The sequence below is a fragment of the Pholcus phalangioides genome, unplaced genomic scaffold (genome assembly GCF_987345545.1).
Source record: "Pholcus phalangioides strain wild (caught in Gottingen) unplaced genomic scaffold, Ppha-v1.0 ptg000015l_1, whole genome shotgun sequence".
In the NCBI taxonomy this organism is placed as follows: Eukaryota; Metazoa; Arthropoda; class Arachnida; order Araneae; family Pholcidae; genus Pholcus; species Pholcus phalangioides.
In genome coordinates this window covers 41,140,180-41,159,251 of record NW_028301608.1, presented here as the reverse complement: position 1 = coordinate 41,159,251, position 19,072 = coordinate 41,140,180, and the positions used below count along the sequence as shown (strand labels likewise).

Here is a 19,072-nt window from a genome sequence, read left to right as displayed (position 1 = left end):
CCAATTATTTTTTATATAGAAATGCAGAGCCGTCTCAAAAGCATCATGCCCCCACCCGGATCAAGTGATTTTTCTGCGGCCCTACCTGGCAAGTTATTGAAAATTACAGTCAGTTCTACCGCCTTCAGTCAGTGCCGTCTTCACACGGTAAGACGGCACTGTAGAACTCCTCGTGAAAAGTCTGGCTTGGATGCCTGTCGAAGATCCCAGTGTATAAGGACCCGTCCGAGATGGGGGGGGGGTGGAACATGCCGGTTTGGATCTTGAATCCTGCGAACCACGCAGGCGCAGAAGGCGCCAACTGAAGGGGAGGGTTGATATTTTATCATTAATCTCGCTGAGTATTCGCTTACACTTTGAAAAATCCAAACCCACACATGAGTGCCTTAAAGCAGAGTGATACCGTTTCTATTTGCATCATGATCAAAGTTATTTTCATTCATGATTTCGGGAAAGATTTTAAATTCTCGTGCGCTTTTCATTAGCCGCTGTGGTGGTCGAATGGCCATGGTGACAAACTCGTATCGCGGAGACCCGGGTTCGAACAGATATATAGATTCTAGGAGGCTTTGGTTCTAATGGCGTGGTATCTAGGAAGCTTTGGTTTGAACCCCACACCGTCAGCCGAAGTTGGTTTTCTGCGGTTCCCAACTTTTCGAAGCGCAAATGCGGGCTGATCTCCTTGTTAAAAAGTGTTGCCATAGATGGCAGCAGGCCTACAACGATACTATCATTCAATCATCACACTTCAGTCACAGTTGGAAAAGTTGGTGGCAGCACTGCACAAAACAAGCATTACACAGAAACAACCTTCACGTCAGGTTCACAACACGTAGCCCTGGCCCAACGAGCGGGAGGGGGTGCCCTACTCCCAAGTCTCCCATCTTCGGCTCTCTTTGAGCTTCGCCCACAAGAGAGAGAAAGTGGTCTTGGAGACACCTCTCGTCGAGCCCCTAGTTCGCCTCTGCCGACAACGGCCCACGGTACCCCTCTTTATAGTTCGCCTCTGTCGACAGAGGCCATCCCTGGCCCATCGAATGGGAGGGGGGGATCGTCGTTTAAGTGTTCTGGAACTGTGTCGCGGGTTACTTAAGTGATTTTTTAATGTGAAAGTGATCACAAAGATCGATCTTTGAGGCCTACTTCAGTGATCTGAAAATGTGCCACGGGCCACTTAAATTCTCTGGGATTGTGCCACGGGTCATTTAAGCGATTTGTAAATGTGCTCTTTGTTCATTTTTACAAAATTAGGTTTGAGAGGGCAAGCCAAATCAGATAACCTTCAGGGCCACATTTGGTCTGCGGGTCAATTGTTTAACGTAAAGGGTGGGTCACAATGAATTTCTTGAAGAGAAATTGTGTGTTCTTACCCTTCAAATAGCATTGAAATTAACGAAAATCGATTGAAACAGCACATATAAAGGTATTTTCTTTCGAAATTTTAATTTTTTTTTTAAATATTTTTTTCATCTGGGAGGGGGAGAGGTGCACGAGCCCCCTGTGCCCCTTCCCCCCCCCCCCGGCGTTCGTTTCTGATCTCACCAATATACGCGTTAGGAGGTGGGGGGGGCAGTGCTGACAAAATTTTTCTGACAAGGTGAGGAAGGGGGCCAAAAATGGCTAAAAATTTGCTGTCGTGATACTTGAACGGCCCTAAAGTCACGCATAAAATACGGGTGATATGGTCATCAATACATAATCTTTTTTCCCCTTCAATGACCGACTGATTTTCCGAAAAAACGTAAACAAAAAATACAGTCAAAAAAGTTACGGGATCTGGCATCGGGGCATTGATTGAGCTTGTGCCTTGGCTGATCCAAATATGGCCGTACTTTCTTGCAAGATGCAAGGAAAGAAGTCGTGTATTCCGAGGGTTACCAGTACTATAAGTTCTTAACATGTTTTTAAACGGCGGATATTTTGTTGCGTCATCCCCAATAAGATGTCGTTTAGATTTACTAGAGAAGTTCTCAAGATTAGCGTCGGACAGATCTGTCAGAACATAGGATGGCACGCAGTTCAATCCTCTCCTATGGACATTTTAGTGGACGTCTCGCATCGGTATTTACGTGAGATATGTAAGGCCGTTCACAGCTACAGTAACCAGTGTAAGTCGCTCTATCGATCGATCATTTATCAATCAATCCTCATCTCCGCCGATCATCCATTAAATCATAAGTTCTCCTAAGATCTAGTTTTTGTTTACGGGCTTGTTTATATTATCAAAACCGCCCTTCGCGAAATAAACAAATCGATTTTTCTTTTTTTTGTCTCGTAAAATAAACAAATACAGGTATAGAGTTTTTATTTTTCGAAGAAATTAAATGGTTTATTATACTGTGGTGGAGTTTTACAAACAATAAATAGCATGAAATTATGTAAATGTACCCACACAATTGTGTGTAAAGTGGCCGCCGCTTATAAGAATCGCGTTTTTGCTCTCCCATTTTGATCCTTGTAAGTGGTTGATTGTTATAACCAAAACAGCATTTTGTTTTGCGGCTTTGATTCTCATAAGCAATGGCTGCTGTAGTAAGATTCCCAAATTTTTTCTAATTGATATATTTATCTAATGTATTGATTTTTAGATATAAGGCATTGATTATGTACATTCGATGCATGCAATGTTATCAATTCATTTAAATTCTATCACATGTGACTACCATCTTCAGACATGCATAATGCTGGGTTTGGCAAATCACAAAAAGATCTAGACACCAAAACAGTCTTTTCGACCTGAAACATTTTCCCTCATGAAGAGTAACATTTCTTTTAACTTTTTAAAAAAGCTATAGTATAATACCCTTTTTTGGTAAAGTGATAATACTGTGGCTGTTAGCCCTTTGAAGGGTGGACATTTTTCCAAAACCCGTGTAAACAGGTGGGGACACTTGCTTCAAAGGGTTAAAACGAAAAAATTATGCAGGAAAAAAAACCGAATGACAGAAGCAATAACAAAACAACATTTTTAGACTAAATAAGGGATCAAGATTAAAAATGCAAAGTACTGAGAAAACGGTATGTATGATACAATGTATAAACATACAAAAATAGATCTAAGCTCTTAAATTCTAACAGACTCAATTGATTCAAACTTTTCGCTGTATATGAAAGTCTATTATTAGTAGCGGCCTCTAAGGCTGACTTCGCCTTCAAATTATAACCAACAGTAAAAAGGGAAATGACAACATAGAATTTTCGAAGGAATAATAATAATCAGGGGGAAAACACCAATGGAATAAAATGGCCAACCAGGAAGGAAATCGCAAAAAAAAAAAAGTCACCAAAGCAGAAAGGGTTTTTACCATAGCTATTCCAAAAACTAATCAAAAATATAAAAAAAAAACTGATCATTTCTTTTGACTTTTCCAAGCCATAGTGATGCCTTCGGCAGGGCTTGACAAATCGAATAATATATTTAGGCCCCAGCTAAATATCTGAAAAGCCAAGCATGGTTTTTTCTCAAGAAATATAGTCTTAAATAATGGGAGGTTCTACTCTTTTGGAACTTCATAACTTCTTTCAGAATGTAATGAAATCAAAAAAGTTTGTGTCATCCTTAGATTCTAATGTATCAATCGCATATAGAAAATAATTAGATGCCAATAACGACCTGATGCCTGGGATTTGTCAAGTCCTGGCCTTCGGTATTAATAGCCCACTCAAGTCCAAAAATATACTATTCTCAACTGATTTTTTTTTTGGCTATAAAAAAAATGTGCGGCACCTATTTTTTCTTTTGATTTGTCAAGTTCTGCACAAATTTTATATAATAAAGTATTTCGTTCTATTTGTTGCAGATAACCGAATAGAACCAAACTTGGATGATGTTGCGTTAGCTTTTAAAGATCTTGGTATAATTTTACAAGAAATCGAGGAATATGTCAGCCATGTGGAGCCCGTTCCGTTTGCTCACAAAGTTCCGGCATTTCCTTTGAAACACCCGTCGAAAATCCAATACCCAAATCCTACAAGTGGTGAGCTGTTGCATCGTCCAGAACACATTCCCGGGTATTTGCCACTTATGCACCCAGATTTAGAAGGTAAGAGATTTCATTACTTTATCCTTCACTATGATCATTACTTCTTGTAATTTATCATTCATAACAAAATTGTACTTTTTACAGTTTGTTAAACATAAATTTATCAGCAGTCTAATATCACTTTCAGACTCTGAATGCACAAAGTAGGCGATGCTTTTCATCGCTAGAATTTTCTGTTTCGACCTCAGGGAGTTAAGCCTAGACTTAAAGGATTGTGTTATTTTTGAGTTAGAAATATGGTGAATATTAGCGTTGTAGTCCCTCATCAGAGGGCAGCATTTAAAGTTGAACTTTCGGAGGAGGTTTTTTTAAGATGGCTTCCAGGAGAAAGTGCCTCTGGGAAAAGTTTGATTTATTGCACAAAATTTAGCAATAAAATTCTGAGAAAAAAATTGTATGTAAAGATGAACTTATTCTGCATCATCTTGGCTGAAAACATTCGAAAAAAAATTATATTTCTTCACAAATAAAAGAAAAAACAATTTCAACAAAAATAAACATTTGTTGTCATTTATGTTTTTGATGTATTTTTTGGGTGTATCCAAAATCCAAAAAAACTTTAAAATTCCAAAAAATGAATGCTCAGATCTGAAAAGGATATAACAAGTGCAGCTTATGACGAGAAACAGCTTTCTCGTTTATCAAATTTATCTTTTCCTGGTGCACTTGCAACTCATAATTTGTATCAATTCATAGGGGGATGTACTCAGTGGTGTATTTACAGGGGAGGGAGGGGGCTTAGCAGCCCATTGAAACAAGTTCAGTGAGGCAGTAAATTTGAAGAATGAGTGGCCAAGAAAATTAGCACGATGGAAGAATGGTGGCAAAATTTGTACAACCCTCAATAAATCCACTTCTGCCCAGAAAGCTAGGAACTAGTTCAGTGAAAGACCAACAAAGTGACCTATTGCAAGCACATGAGTGAGCAAAAGACTGACTTAGAGCATGAGCAGGCATATGAATGACCTAAAGAATAACCTAGACCAGCCATCTTCAACTTGTAGCTCATGGGCACTATGGTGCTCTCTGAAGCATCAAGAGTGCCTCAGCTTTCAGTCAGTTTCTACTATTTTTTTTAATAGTGCTTTTTAGTGTTTTTTGTGAAACTTATCTCAAAATTTTGGGCTGAATCCAGAACAAGTTAAATAGTTTTCCACAGAAATCTATGGGAAATTATTTTTCACTTGAAAAAAGATTTCAGGAATGTGGTTTGGGAGTGAATTATCTTCATTAGCTGGGTGGTATCACTGTGTAGTGTTCATATATTTATAAACTTTATATATACATATATATATATTTTTTTTTAATTCAGAAGACGACGGATTACTGTCTCCAGTTTTAGAAAGTGGACAGAAAAAAAATTCAATGGAAAACAGTGGTGCTACTGCTGATGGAGAGTCGACATCTCCTCTAAACAGCCCAAAACATGGCATCAAGAGGCCCAATGAGTGGTCCAATGACATTCCTGTTTCTAAAAAACCAAGGTATGTTCATATATATATATATATATATATATATATAATTCTGCTTCTATTATTTGATGTGTGCATCATTACCATGAGGATTTTCATTATCATTATGCGTGAAGTGCATTACAATCAACTTGTATTTCGATGTAAATCGTGATTCATTCAGGACTTGATAGAAAAAAAACTTTTTTCTCTCAGTTTGTTGGAATGCCAAAGATCTCAAGAAAAAAGATTGAAGAACTCATGAATGTGTATTGAATATTCATTAATAAGTAGGACATTACAAGTATTAGGGAAAAAGCTATCCGCTACTGGCTTGGCATCGTGGCTGTAACAAAAAAACTACTCACTCAATTTCTGCAGGGTGTTGTAGCTCAACAGGCTACAACATGCTCTTTACAATAATATGTTGTATCCCCACACAGTACTTCCTCCCGAGATTAAGTTGGTCAGGCTGGAGGAAAACAAAATATTACTGTCCAACCAGTATGAGTTGTAACGGTTCATGGAGGGTCTTTTTTTTTTTGTCCGATGTGGAACAGTCTGCCTCTCTTGTAAGTTCTTCTGGAGTGCTGAGGAAGAAGGAAGAGTTGAGATAGGGGGAAAGCAAATCTGAAATTCAAACTATCCCCATCGTAGTTCATAAAACAAAGGATCCTTTGTGTAGGAGAACAAATCAGAGAACAGATGATGTTCTAATCAGCTTCACTATAGGGAAGGGGTGTTCTCGGCATGGCCTGTCTTCCACTTGTGGCCTGCCAAGCTCTTTGATAATGTGTGTGCAGTAGAGCTAAGTTGCATGCGGGTCTTGCTAAAAAGCCAAATTCGGGCCGAACTGTGCAGGTGAAGATCCCCTACTGTAGGGTATGGTGTTGAGTTTACAAAGAACATAGCTTTTGAAAATATTTTACAAACACAATGATTCCTAACAAGGTAGGTGAGGTTAATAAGATGGGGCCACTGATTCTTTTGTAGTCTGAAGGAAGGGTGTCTCCTGTAGTCTGCTGGCCAATAACTTGCTGGAGAAAGAAGTCTTATATACAATTTAAATTTTGAAATTAACATAAAATAATGCTTACTAACAAGAAAGTGGAACACCCCCCCCCCTCCCATGTTGGTTTAAATAGAAACAAATTAACAAAATAAACCAAATGTGTTAGGATTATTATAAACATCCCCCCCCCCATATGTGGTAATCACATTCAATTTTTATACATTAATTGTTTTTTTTTCTTCTTTTCAGACATTACACAGAAGAAGAGGGGAGGCCAATGCGTGAAATGACTAGTGTTTTCATGACACCAACAGGTTTCATTTCTCCAGCTCGTGAGGGGCGTGCGCCAGACCCTACTCTTCCAAATACTTTCGACTCCCCACCATCCACTCCAGAACCACCTCCACCATCCGAAACCATACCAGTTAAAAAAGAACCTAAATCAAAGGAATCTAAAAAGGACAAAAGTTCAAAATCAAAGAAAGACAAAGAAAGCAATAAGAAAGATGTCAAGAAAATCAAGACATCAAAGAAAGAGAACAAAGAAAACACTGCCTTTTCGAGTGAGAAATCTGTGGTCCCATCTTCTAGCAGCAAAAAAGAACACACAAATTCTCACAAATCTGGAAAAAGCGATAAAAGTTCCGTCAAAAGTTCAGATCCTAATCACACCAAAATCAAAATCGACAAAGTAAAACACAAGGAAGGAAAAGATGAACATAAAAAGAGCAAAGACCATTCAAAATCTAGTAAGAGCAAGTCTAAAATCAAGCATAGCAGTAGTTCTTCAAAGTCCTTGAAGTCATCAAAGACACCAAAATCGCCACAGAAATCTACCATCAAGTCTCCAAAAAAGAGTTCATCGAAATCTCCGAAAAACGAAAAGAAATCCCACACATTTGTTGCGACGCCTCCATTTGTACCGGTACTGCCACCACCTCCACCACCACTTCCACCCCCAGCAGTTATAAAGAAAGAACTTGAGGAGGTTGTTGAAATGTCATTTGATATAAAAGAAGAGAAAGTGGAGTTTTTGCCCAACGAAATAGTGAATGACTATGAAGAACGAATAGATTCTAGGGAGGAGTCCCCAGAGCCCAGGTTGGTGATAGATGATTCCCTTGAAACTCAAGTCAGGCAAGAACGGGAGTCTCGTCTAGCTCTCTTTGATGAGTCCATAAACGCTGTCATTCAAAGAGGTCAAGAAGAATCAGAAATGGAGGCAGAGAAATCACATAGAGCAGTCGATGATGTTATAAATGAAGTTGCAAGAGGACCTGTAATGAGAAAGTTTGAACCTAAAGATATCTACGAGTTCACTGATTCATCCGAGTTGTCGTCTCTGTCTTCTCTTGAACCTGGTGATGTTGATGATGATGACTCTTCAATCGATGTCCCTATTGTTAAAAAAGAAAAGATTAGAACACCGGAAACTGAAGTGAATTTCGAAAATCACAAGAAGTCTAAATCAAAAGAGAAACAGTCGAAAAAAGCAAAAGACTCAAAGCCTAAATCTCCTGGTCTTGTAACTTCTCCGAAGAATAGAAAATCACCTAACGTGATTGTAAAGCGTGAAGAAAGATCTCCATCACGAATAAGACTCAAAGAAGACATATTCAGCAGTGATGCATCTTCACTATCACCATCGCCATCTCCTCCCCTTAGCTTCTCTGAGTTACCATCTCAAAAAAATGGTCCATCTTCCATGTCAGAGTTGCCGCAAACATCCCCATTCGTTCATTCGCCATCAATTCCATCAACTAGCTTTTCGTCGAGTCCATTTGCACCGATTCCTCCCATGCCATGTCATATTCAAGCCAATTCACATTTTCCCACTCCTCCATTGTTTGTCACAACAAAGCAAGAACCTAATGCGTTCCCAGATATGTCCAGTCCCCAACCTCTAAACCTGGCCAAGTCAAGTTCCACTTCATTTTCAAAGGGCACTCCTGATGCAAAAATTTCCGATTCTCATCATCTGTCATTGAAAACTGAAGATTTGGTTGATGCACCGAAGAAATCTGAAAGTTCCGCAGATAAGGTAAGAGCTAGCATGAAGTTCATTTGCATAAACTCTAGCCTTGTAACCAAGTGAGAATTTTTTCTTGCTATTAAAAAAAAGTATATTCATTCCTTAAAGACTTGAAGGCAGAATGTTGTAAGTGGTCATTCTCACGAAATTAAAAAATGAAGCAAACGTTACCAAAAATAAATGTCAGCCAAAAAATAGAAAAAAAAAATCTCGCTGACACTTTTTTACCTGAAATATAAGTCAGCCGACGCGAAGTTTGTTGGTGAAAAAAATTAATTTATAAGATTAACCTTGTTAAGAGATAGCCAAATCCGATGTAGCATTTTACCTTGTTTCAGCACTTAATATTTATGCTAGACACTTGCAAAATGTTCCATTTATTTTGATAGCTGATTTTCAACTTGGACAAGCACTGATACTCTAATTTTTATGGCAGTTGCATGTTTTTTTTTGAATGGTTCAGCGCAGTGGGTCGAGACCCGGCTTCATTTGCATAGTGCATGGTTGAGATCACTAAACTTGTGTCTGAAAGAATGTTTCGTCATAGGAGCTCTGATACGGGATTGGGTATAAAAACCGGGGATTGGGGGTTTAGGGTTGCTAGACGTCCATATATATATAGCCCACAAGGGCATATGCCAGTTGGGATTGCACTGAATATTTGTGAATTATTAAGGACTTGGCATCCTCTGAACATTGTTTCAGGAAGTGTGGGTGGAACTCATGTGGCCCGAGCCTGATAGGTTCCAGTGCCACTGAGGTGCTGTATTTAATGAACTTCAAATTAAAATTCTTTAGAAAATTAAATTTTTTAGTGATTATTTTTTATTGTGCTGTGATTACGTTGTACTGGGGAGTAACCCCCTCCCCCTTCATGTCAAAGCTAAACATTTATCACTACTGATGAGCTTTAAGCCAATGTTGGCATGCCTGTATATTAAACAAGTGAATCCGAATAAAATAGTCATTGTTTGCTGTAGCAAATATGTTTCGTCCAGGAATTTGATAATGAAAATTGGGCAGTTAGTTATTGATATAATTTAACTATCGTCAACCTATTGCCAGACACTATATTCTGCATTTTGAGAAATTGGAAAAATATGGTCACTTTTTTTTCTTTATGTTTTGCATTACAATTCCTTAGTTTTTCATTCTTCTTATTCCACTTTTACACGCATGATCAAGTAACGCAAAAATACTTTGCAGTCTACTTTTCACATTAAACTTATCTAATGTATACAAACATACACGCTTAGTATCCAGCATTTTTTAACAAACCAGAGATTTGTGGCAGCAGAGGCAAACATAAAACTCAAACTAGTTAGTTAACTAGTGTTTTTAAAACCGAAAGGATCCTACGATGCAGCGAGCAGGAAAGTTTCAAGTCAGCCAATTAAATCTAGTCTAGATATTCAAGAAATATCTGGAATCAGTTGCTTGAATTTCTTGGTCTACCAGCTAATTTGGGGGATAATACAATATTAAAGTCAAATTAGCTGTTATGTGATCAGTTACAAATTCGGTTTCGCTTGATTCAAGAATGCTGAATATATTCTCCCCTTCAGATGCTGCCATTTTGACTGATTAATTATGTGACACACACACACACTATCGCCTGCACCACTTCCCTCAGTAGCTGGACACAAACTGTCTTTATGAATACACCTACCAAACTTATAGCAATTATGGTCAGCATCTGAAAATTATACTACGTTTTGGGGATCACCAAGCTCCAAAGCCGAATGTTTCGCATTGTTCAGCAGCGAGCCCTGGGTGGAGTGGAAATGTTCTGCAGTAAAAATCCCCATGGTTCCCAACTTTGAGGCACAAATGTAAGCCAATCTTCCTGTTAAAAAGTCTTGCCACAGAGAGCAACAGGCCTATAATGGTATACTATTTAATCATTACACTTCATGCATAGTTAGAAAAATTTATGGCAGATGGCATCACCACACATAACAAACATTACAAAGAAACAAACTTCATGGAAGGTTCACTACATGCACACACATGCACCAATTCATTAGAAGTTTCGCAGAGGAATATGGACGAGGTGTATGTCTGGTTTAGTAGTAGTAGTAGTAGAAATCCCCATAAAATTACATCACAAATACTTTTTTATATGTATTTCTTGCTTAAAAATGTAAATATTCCTCTCCAGGATAAATCAAAGCTTCATCGAAAAGACAAGAAGGAAAAAGAGAAGAAGTCCAAGGTGAAAAAAAAGAAAGAGCCGAAGGAAAAAGAGAAAGAGAAGACTAAAGTGAAAGTGAAATCTGAAAGTGCCAAAGAGAAAGAGAAGCCAAAGGAGGTTATAAAGGATGTGCCTAAGGAGTCCCCTCCAAAACCAAAACCGGAGAAGGTTGTCAAGAAAAGAGGAAGACCAGAAAAGAAAAAGAACAAAGATAAAGTACAAAAGGTATGATTTATGTCTTTGCTAAAAATTCATGTTTCACATTTCGTGACTCGTTTATCATACTGGCTGATTTCATAAAAATGTGAACTCTATGGTACAGTGGATCCTGCTTATAACGTTCTTCAAAAAACATCACAAAAAGTGTTGTAAGCAGGAAAAATGCTTTTAAGTGGGAAATCTTAATGAGAATAAGAGTTGTGAGGTCATGAAAATAAGTTGTACTTATTGACATTAAGGATTCTGAGTGGGATCGACTGTATCTTGCTTTGTATAAAAGGTCTTGAATCAACGAAAAATACTGTATTTCAATCCACAGCAATTCTTTCATTTTTTTAGAAACAAAATTTAGAAGCTTGCTGCATTTGTACCAATGCATAGACCATGTTAGTTTTTGTTCAACCCCTTAATATACAAGGACGAGATATCCTGTCCCTGTGTATATGGAAGAAATGCATTTTTGCTCTCTCTTCTCGTGCGACTCTTCATTGGTAACTCTGTAAACGAATTTTTTTTTCTTTTTTTACTTTTAAAAGTATTTTTTTACTATCATATGTTTATGTAACTGCAAAATAGTTTTTTTCCTATATTTTCAATATATTTTGGTCATATAAATAAAATATGTTGTGTAAAATTTTGATGCTGTGACTAAAATTATGATTGGAATGTTTGCTTCTTGAATATGCAGTTTTTTTATATTTTTTTATTGCTTTTTTTTGTTAGAATAATGATGATAGTGTCACGAAGCTCACCTTAAAATTTGCCGGTGGAAGCTCTGGATCTGGACAATTGTAAGAAATAAGAAATTTTTTAAATATTTGTGTATTATTTGACTGTGTCTCATTTTTATGTTATCTTAATCATGATCCTTATGCTGCATGTGCATGTACACGGTGAATCGTCTTATCAACCCATTCTCATCATATTTAAATACCCACTCAGCTGACAGAAAAGTTGGATTTAATCCCTTCTGGTGAAATGTTCCTATAGTGGACACACCTGTTTACATTGTTTTATATGAGTTTTTGAAAAATGTCTGTCCTTCAAATTGTTAAGGTCAGTGTCATTGTGATAGGAAACACAGTAACTCAAAAAAATATTATGAATTGAGCATATGAATATATATTTGTGAAACTCTTAGCATGTGTATCACTAAAGGGATATTCTCATCAGTTCTGGTGCTCTGGTATGTTTGTTGTACCGAATAAAAGCAGCATCTAGTATTACAGGCAGAAATTATAGGGCAATGTAGCATTGTGGGCTGAGCCAATGATTTCATTTATACGTCAGAAATTGTAATGTTACCACAGCTTATCAAAATGATGCGAGTGGGTTAAAAGTTGGTTAAAGTTCTAATAAAGCTATAACCTACCTTAATGAACTTAGGTTTTATTAGGTTTTTAGAATATACTTATTTCTTGCATGAAGATTAAAATACTAATAAATTTGTGATAAATACTTGAGTAATATTTAAATTTCATCAGTGCATGTTGAAAACTTTTTTTTTCTTTTTGTTTTGTTCACTTGTAAACACATTGTGATAGCTTTGATTTTGCGTGCACTGCATGTCTCACAGGCATTGCTTCCTCATTCCTGATCTCTTGAGTCTCTATTGTGCTTTACAAATTAACCAGTTAACTTCTACACTGATCTTGCATATTTTAAATGACCATGATAATGTTATGATCTCTGATCATAGCTTATTTCATTTCTGTCTTTTTTGGTTAAATAAATTCCTGTTCTTTCTGATGGCATTCAGATTATTATTTTTTTATTTGGCAACTGAAATCATTGAGATTGATGGCAAATTTCGGAAAATTCTGAAATATGAGGGGTTCTTTTATTCCTTCCTTTTGGTTTCTTCTCATTCCAAAGTTCAAATTTACAGAACCCCAAAAAGTAATATCTAGTCTTTCTCCCATTTTTTTGCATATTTACCGCTACTGAAAAATCTCTTACTGCTACCCATATTCCACATTTGTCCTGGCAAAATCAGAATGCTTTGAAGGAAGTTAGGGGTACTCTGGTTTTCTTTGTGTATATACAATATGTATGAGCACACAACACTTTTATATGCTTTAAAAAAAATCATTTGCCGCTTGCTTGTATAGCCTTGACTCATTTTAGGCTCTGAATATTTACTTATATTTTTGCTTCTGCTTTCCAATGCACATCACGGTTAATCACCATCATGTGTGTTACAAATCACTTCTTTTTTTTCGATCATTGTTTGTCATCTCTGTGGGATTTCTATTTAGTTGTAATAATAGCTTCTATTTTTATTCGTCATATTTTTCTCCACTCCGTTAATAACTGAGCCGTGTGGCAGTGTTTTCTTCCTTTCATGTTCACTCTGATGCTTTTGGCTTTTTGCAATGTTTTTGCTTTTTGTGTGTGCGTGCTTCCACAGTAACAGCACTCTAACCTATCCAGTTCACTATTAAAAAAAGAAATCTACTAGTAATTTTGCTCTTATTAACTGTTCCTTATTATATTGAATTGTATTTGTAATATTCGTTTATGTCATCATCTATGCAGTTTCTTATTCTTCTTGGAGTTTGGGTTATGGTGAAATGATTTAATCTTTTTTATAATTTTTTTTCCAAAATGGAGGCATATGTCTGTTTTGGGGTATTCTTTCTTTTTTTGCATGTCAGCTTGCATGTTTTACGCATGTTCATCCATTACTTGTCTCATTCTCTGCAGTGTTATCAAACCTTCTTCGAAACGCTTGTCTAGCCCCCCATCATCTAGCCCTGGACGAGAGGACAGATCGCTGTCACCTACAAACCGAAGTCCTACTCCACCACCATCATTGAAGGCTCCACCTGCTGCTTCTATACTGCCATCGCCGCCACCAGTCAGGCAACCTTCACCACCTCCTACAATGATAGACTTTCAGCCACCAGTCACTACACCAATTCAGCCCCCTGCAACAAAAACACATTCCAGGGGAAGAGGTAGAGGTAGGAAACCTGCTGCCCAGCCTGCTGCACCGCCGCCTCCAGCGAGAACCGTTATCACCGAAACCTTAGGAACCATCGTGGTGAGTTGCTATCAATTATAAATATGAGGGATTTTATTTTGTAAAACTTTAGATACAAATGTACGCAAGTTACTTTAACCTCACACTGATTATGTTAAACTATAAGTGAAAATATCTGGGAAGTGGCACATGGCCAAATGCTCAGGAATTCGGCTCATTTACAAATTTATATGTTGCAGAAAAGCATGTTGCTGACTGACCAATTATCAGTCCGATACAAATGTCAGAGTCCATTGCATGTTCGTTTGCTTTGTTTCACCTCAGACATGTTTTTGATCATTTGATCAGTTTTGTCACACCATGGTCATTTTCTGCACATGAGAGCTAATTAGACTGGGACCTATAATTCATTACCTATTCAAACAATTGCCTATCTAAAAATAGGCTGATAACATATCTAGTTGCATTCCCAAATGAGGGCTACATATTAAATTTCTCAATTTCTGTGAAAGTTTTTCTTCTGCCTATTATATTACCGGAAAAATATAGTACTTTTGCAGATACCTACACTGCGTATGACACCGTCTAACTGTGATCCAAGTAAATTAGCACTGAATATACAATGTTTTCCGAAAAGCATTGTAAGCTGGAAAACCCTTTAAACAAGAAATCTCAGTGAGTATTAGTAAAAGTCAAATAAGACCAAGAAAATAAGTAATACTAAGCAGGAAAACATTCTAAATGGAAACGTTGCAAGTGGGATTCCAAAGTAGAGTTGTATTAGCACAAGTCAGGGTATTGCTGTACCTTGCGATATATTTTTGTCATACTGTTTCTATTTACACAATTTACCATTTTAGTTATTTAGTTTTGCAGATAGATGTATCCTATATGCCCTTGTGAGATTTTCTTCCCTTTTTTTCAATGTATGTTTTGTGTTGTTCTGCTATGAGTACTTAGCTGGTTGAAAATTTCCCATGCTAGTGTTGTTTACGCCGAAAAGTTCTTTTTCCTTCTTTTCTTAAATTTATTCCAGAGGTCATTCAGCTTTGAACATCACTGTTTTTGGCATATTCTGTTTTGGGGATCCTTCAAGTACTTAAGACATCAAAAACAAAGCCTGGCGCAGTTTGACCAAATTGGTTCTTGCGCCAATAAACTTAAAATCCAATCCAATCCAAAAACAAAGCCAGCATTGCCATGTGTTATGCATATGTTGATGCTGAAGCATAGTTTGTGGCAGAAGCTTTTTTAATGCAGAAGTATCAAAATTTTCACAAACTGATAAAAGTGAATAGGTAACTTGGGATAGATTTACTGATACACATAAAAAGGGGGGGGGGGAATTCCACAGTCAGCATTGTTGCTGCATCGTCCGAAGCTTCGAATAGAAGAAAATGTTCTGAGGAACATTAAAATTATATCACCTGAGCAAAATGTTTTTGCATTTCATTTAAAAATTGAAGAAAAATGGTTGACGGTAATAGCAAAATTAAAATATTAGCTATAGCTAATTAGTGTTGTGTGTGCAACTTTATATAACAACCTGTTTAATAAATAATACATTTAATTATGAATCAAAAATTTCTCCTGGTTTTAATTTCCCCCCCCCCCTTCCTTTTCTTTCATCCCAGGATGAGCAAGGCAATAAAATCTGGATCTGTCCAGCATGTACTCGTCCCGATGATGGTAGTCCGATGATAGGTTGTGATGAGTGTGACGATTGGTATCACTGGTGAGTGCATCTAATGATTACGTTTATGATTTTGTTTATATGTTTTATTCCTCCTTCATTTAAATTCATTTCAATTGAAGATTGAAAAATGATGAAATATTATTCTATGCACATTTAAAATATGATAGCTTGAAATGATATCTAGCATATCTGTTAAGTTAGCGCATGAACTCTTTTAGACCTGTGACATACATATGTGGGGAGGGTTTCTTTTTCCTTGGTGTAGTTCAAAGGGGTTCTTAACCTATGGGGTCACAGGGACCGTGATGAGTCATTCAAATCCTATTATTCCTCATCACCTCTTAGAGCTTTTTTTCTTAGTTTCGGGGCATTTTTTGGTATTTTTAGGCTGTTCTTTCACTTTTTAAATTTTTGACAATGGAAATAATTGAAAAATTATATGAATACTGATTGCATTGAGCACTTACAAATAAATATGATTGAATTTCTTGGAAAATAAAATGAAGGATGCTTTTTGGCTTCCTAACCATAGGCGTACACAGAATTTTCTGGGGCGGGAGTCATTTTTAGTTTTTTTTTGCTATTCCCGCCCCCTCCAGTGCACTAGTCACGGCCCCCACATCTAGTAGCAGCAGGCCCTTTTTGTCATCAGATGCTTTATGGGCTCTCAATGGTGACTTTCTTGTGGAAAAACAAAAAATGATATGAATTGCCTCGGCCCCCGGGTCGGAGGCTGTAACAAAGGTGTTCCTAACCAATTCACGAATTGTAACTTGTTTATTCGAAAAATTGTTATTTCTGATGTTTTGATGAAATGTAAACATTGATAAAAAAAATTGCATATGATTGTGATGCTGTCAAAAAATTTTCTTTGGACTTGACCTGTTTTTTTTTTTCAAGGGAACTTTGTTTTATTATTGTGATGGCATTTATTTTCCAATTTTTTAGGACATTTTTTTAAAATCATTTTTTCAAGATATTTTAGGGCAACAATATCCAGGTCTTACTTATCACCATTAAAGTATTGACCAGTTGATGGTTTTGACAAACAAAGTTTCTGGATAATGGATCCAGTTTCTGTTTATTTCCCAAGTTTTCATTATTTGAAGCAGTAATATGTCTCTTTGAGCATTTTGATTCATATTTTCCTTTGAAATAAAATTAATAAAGCAATACATGCATATAATAATAGATAATTTAATTTTGAAATCCATAATTTCTAAACTGCTAAGCATTACTAGTAAAAAGATCCTTTCTTTATTCTTTAAACATATTTCGTATAGGTATTGTGAGGATTAAAAGAAAACTGAAAATGTATATAAATTCTGAATATTGTGAAAAATAAATTTTCTGATTCTATATTCGTCACACAATATTCGTACTGGTTTTTCACATTTAAACTTTTTTGAAAGTTTAACTTTCTCACATATACTTAAAGTGTTATGTTGCTATTAGCAACTTATACCTGCCACTTCACTGGACGTTTTTGACATGTTAGGAAATTCACTTAGAAAATAATAGAGCACTGGACAAGTTCTAAAACTCTAAGGTTGAAAAAACAGCTCAGAGAAATGAAATGATGGAAAATTAAATTTACATAACGTTTGATTTTACTTGTACACTGATATTCTCAATTTAAATCTATAACCATATTCATTTTTTATCGTATCTGCAGGGTGTGTGTAGGCATCGTCGTTCCTCCAAAGGAAGAGGAGAGTTGGTACTGCACTCGATGCATATCAAAACGTCAATGCGCTCCAGTAAAACAACGCAGAAAGAAGCACAAAAAGGGAAAGTGAAAAATAATTTCAAGCTGATATCGCTGTATCATTTCCTCTTACATATATGTGTGTGTGTGTGTGCGTATCTTTTTTGTACACTAGTTGCACAATCATCTATGCATTGTACAAAGAAAAATCTCATGTAATAACATGTGTGTGTTTGTCCGCAGGGGAGCTTCTTCACCTCTCGTGCAAGGGTTTTACAAAAAATCAATGACAAAATAATCATAGAGCAATGTTGTCTTTTTTTTTCATTTAAAAAAATTGATTTATACATTACAATCATTGTCAATGCATGCAATATAGAGATACATGATGAGTGTGGCAGTGTTAGAAGTTATTGTTAGATTACTTTTGTTTAAGGTGGGTGTGTGATATTTCAAATGAAGCAACAGACTGTTTTTACATTGTTTTTTTCCGCTGTTTTCTCTTGTTTTTTTTTTTCTCCGCTTTAGCCAGTTTGTAAAAGTATGTTTTAAATATTTATTAAAAACTGAATTTTTGATTTCATATTTTGTATTTTATTTCTTTGAGTTGTTACTACTTGTCTTTTTTTGGCATTTTGGCTTGATTTGTTTCAATACTCCATGTGTCTTAGAATAGGTTGAAGTTATTCCTGCTATCGTTATTTAGTTGATTCGCCATAAGTCAAACTCTGATAACTTGAATATCTGTTGAAGTGGAAGTTTCCACTCAGCCCCAGAACTTTTTCTGTATTTTAGTGTTAAAATTTTCCTTCAACTCAAAAAGTTCTTTGGTAAAATATTCTTTGAGAGAATATTAAAAAAATAGCATTTTAGCAATGGAATTTAGCATTTTGTAATAGAATTCAGTAAGGGAATTTAGCAACAGAATTTAGCTTTTGGCAATAGAATTTAGCAGATTCATTTTTCTGCTTGCAAAAAGTGAAGGACTTTCTTATGAAAGAAAAAAGACAGTCAAAATTGCTGCATTTTTTGACAGAAAATAAATAACCTTGTATACACTTTTTATTTATACTTAGTTTCATTTATACCAATATCATGTATACATTCGTTTCCGTAATACAATGTGCAAATCTAGTTTATTTCTAAATATCCTCGTTCAATAATTAAATATGATTCGATTAGAATAACTTATCTTTTCGAATTTCTCTATCTCCAGTAGTTTGATGTGTTTTACTAATACGATATTCGTAAATAGTGTTGTTATTTTAATAAAATTTTCCTTTTCCCACTCTGAAATCGGAATTTCCGATTTTTCAAACTAACTATAACACAAATTTTTTGTCGGACGATGCACGTTCAACTTATCGAAATTTAACTATTTAGTTCCGAAATTAGTAGTCATACATTATTAGTACAGCTCAGGTTGATGAGAAATTTGCTTACTGCCCCAAATGATGTTCGTAGGTTTCATCAGAACAAAACACGTTGTGGATCCTAGTTAGAATCATTTTCTTAACACGGTTACTAATGTATATTACATTCAAGAAACATCATTGAACTGGAACTACTGCTGTCACCTATCAAATAAAAAATACAACTATTGTGATTATTTGATTGGAATTTGTGACCGGTTCGTGATTAATGGCCCGCATAGAAAAAATCAATGTAGTATGATATTAATCAATATTTTATGAGCAATATTATTAGTTAAATTGGCAAGTTTGCTTCCAA

The 19,072-nt window shown here is 36.1% G+C and overlaps 1 protein-coding gene across 2 annotated transcripts; it reads left to right on the top strand.

The window, feature by feature from the left end:
• The first annotated feature begins 1,756 nt into the window (after window positions 1-1,756).
• On the top strand, window positions 1,757-17,924 carry LOC149076039 (uncharacterized). 2 transcript variants are annotated; one of them, XM_089243563.1, is made up of 9 exons: window positions 1,757-2,108; window positions 3,801-4,043; window positions 5,356-5,527; window positions 6,756-8,547; window positions 10,700-10,957; window positions 11,675-11,742; window positions 13,691-13,997; window positions 15,572-15,672; window positions 17,309-17,924. In XM_089243563.1, exons 1-9 carry the CDS (start codon window positions 1,943-1,945, stop codon window positions 17,430-17,432), a joined length of 3,231 nt encoding a protein of 1,076 aa, XP_089099689.1. In that variant the 5' UTR covers window positions 1,757-1,942; the 3' UTR covers window positions 17,433-17,924. The 2 variants fall into 2 exon arrangements, with proteins under 2 accessions (XP_089099689.1, XP_089099688.1); XM_089243562.1 differs by having other exon boundaries at window positions 13,658-13,997.
• Window positions 17,925-19,072: the final 1,148 nt, after the last annotated feature.

Bases quoted from the DNA above. Each gene is read 5' to 3' on its own strand.
- LOC149076039 (XM_089243562.1), top strand. From the start codon at position 1,943: ATGTCGTTTAGATTTACTAGAGAAGTTCTCAAGATTAGCGTCGGACAG. The intron at 5,528-6,755 runs GTATGTTCATAT...TCTTCTTTTCAG, and splicing joins CCTGTTTCTAAAAAACCAAG to ACATTACACAGAAGAAGAGG. The intron at 13,998-15,571 runs GTGAGTTGCTAT...CTTTCATCCCAG, and splicing joins AAACCTTAGGAACCATCGTG to GATGAGCAAGGCAATAAAAT.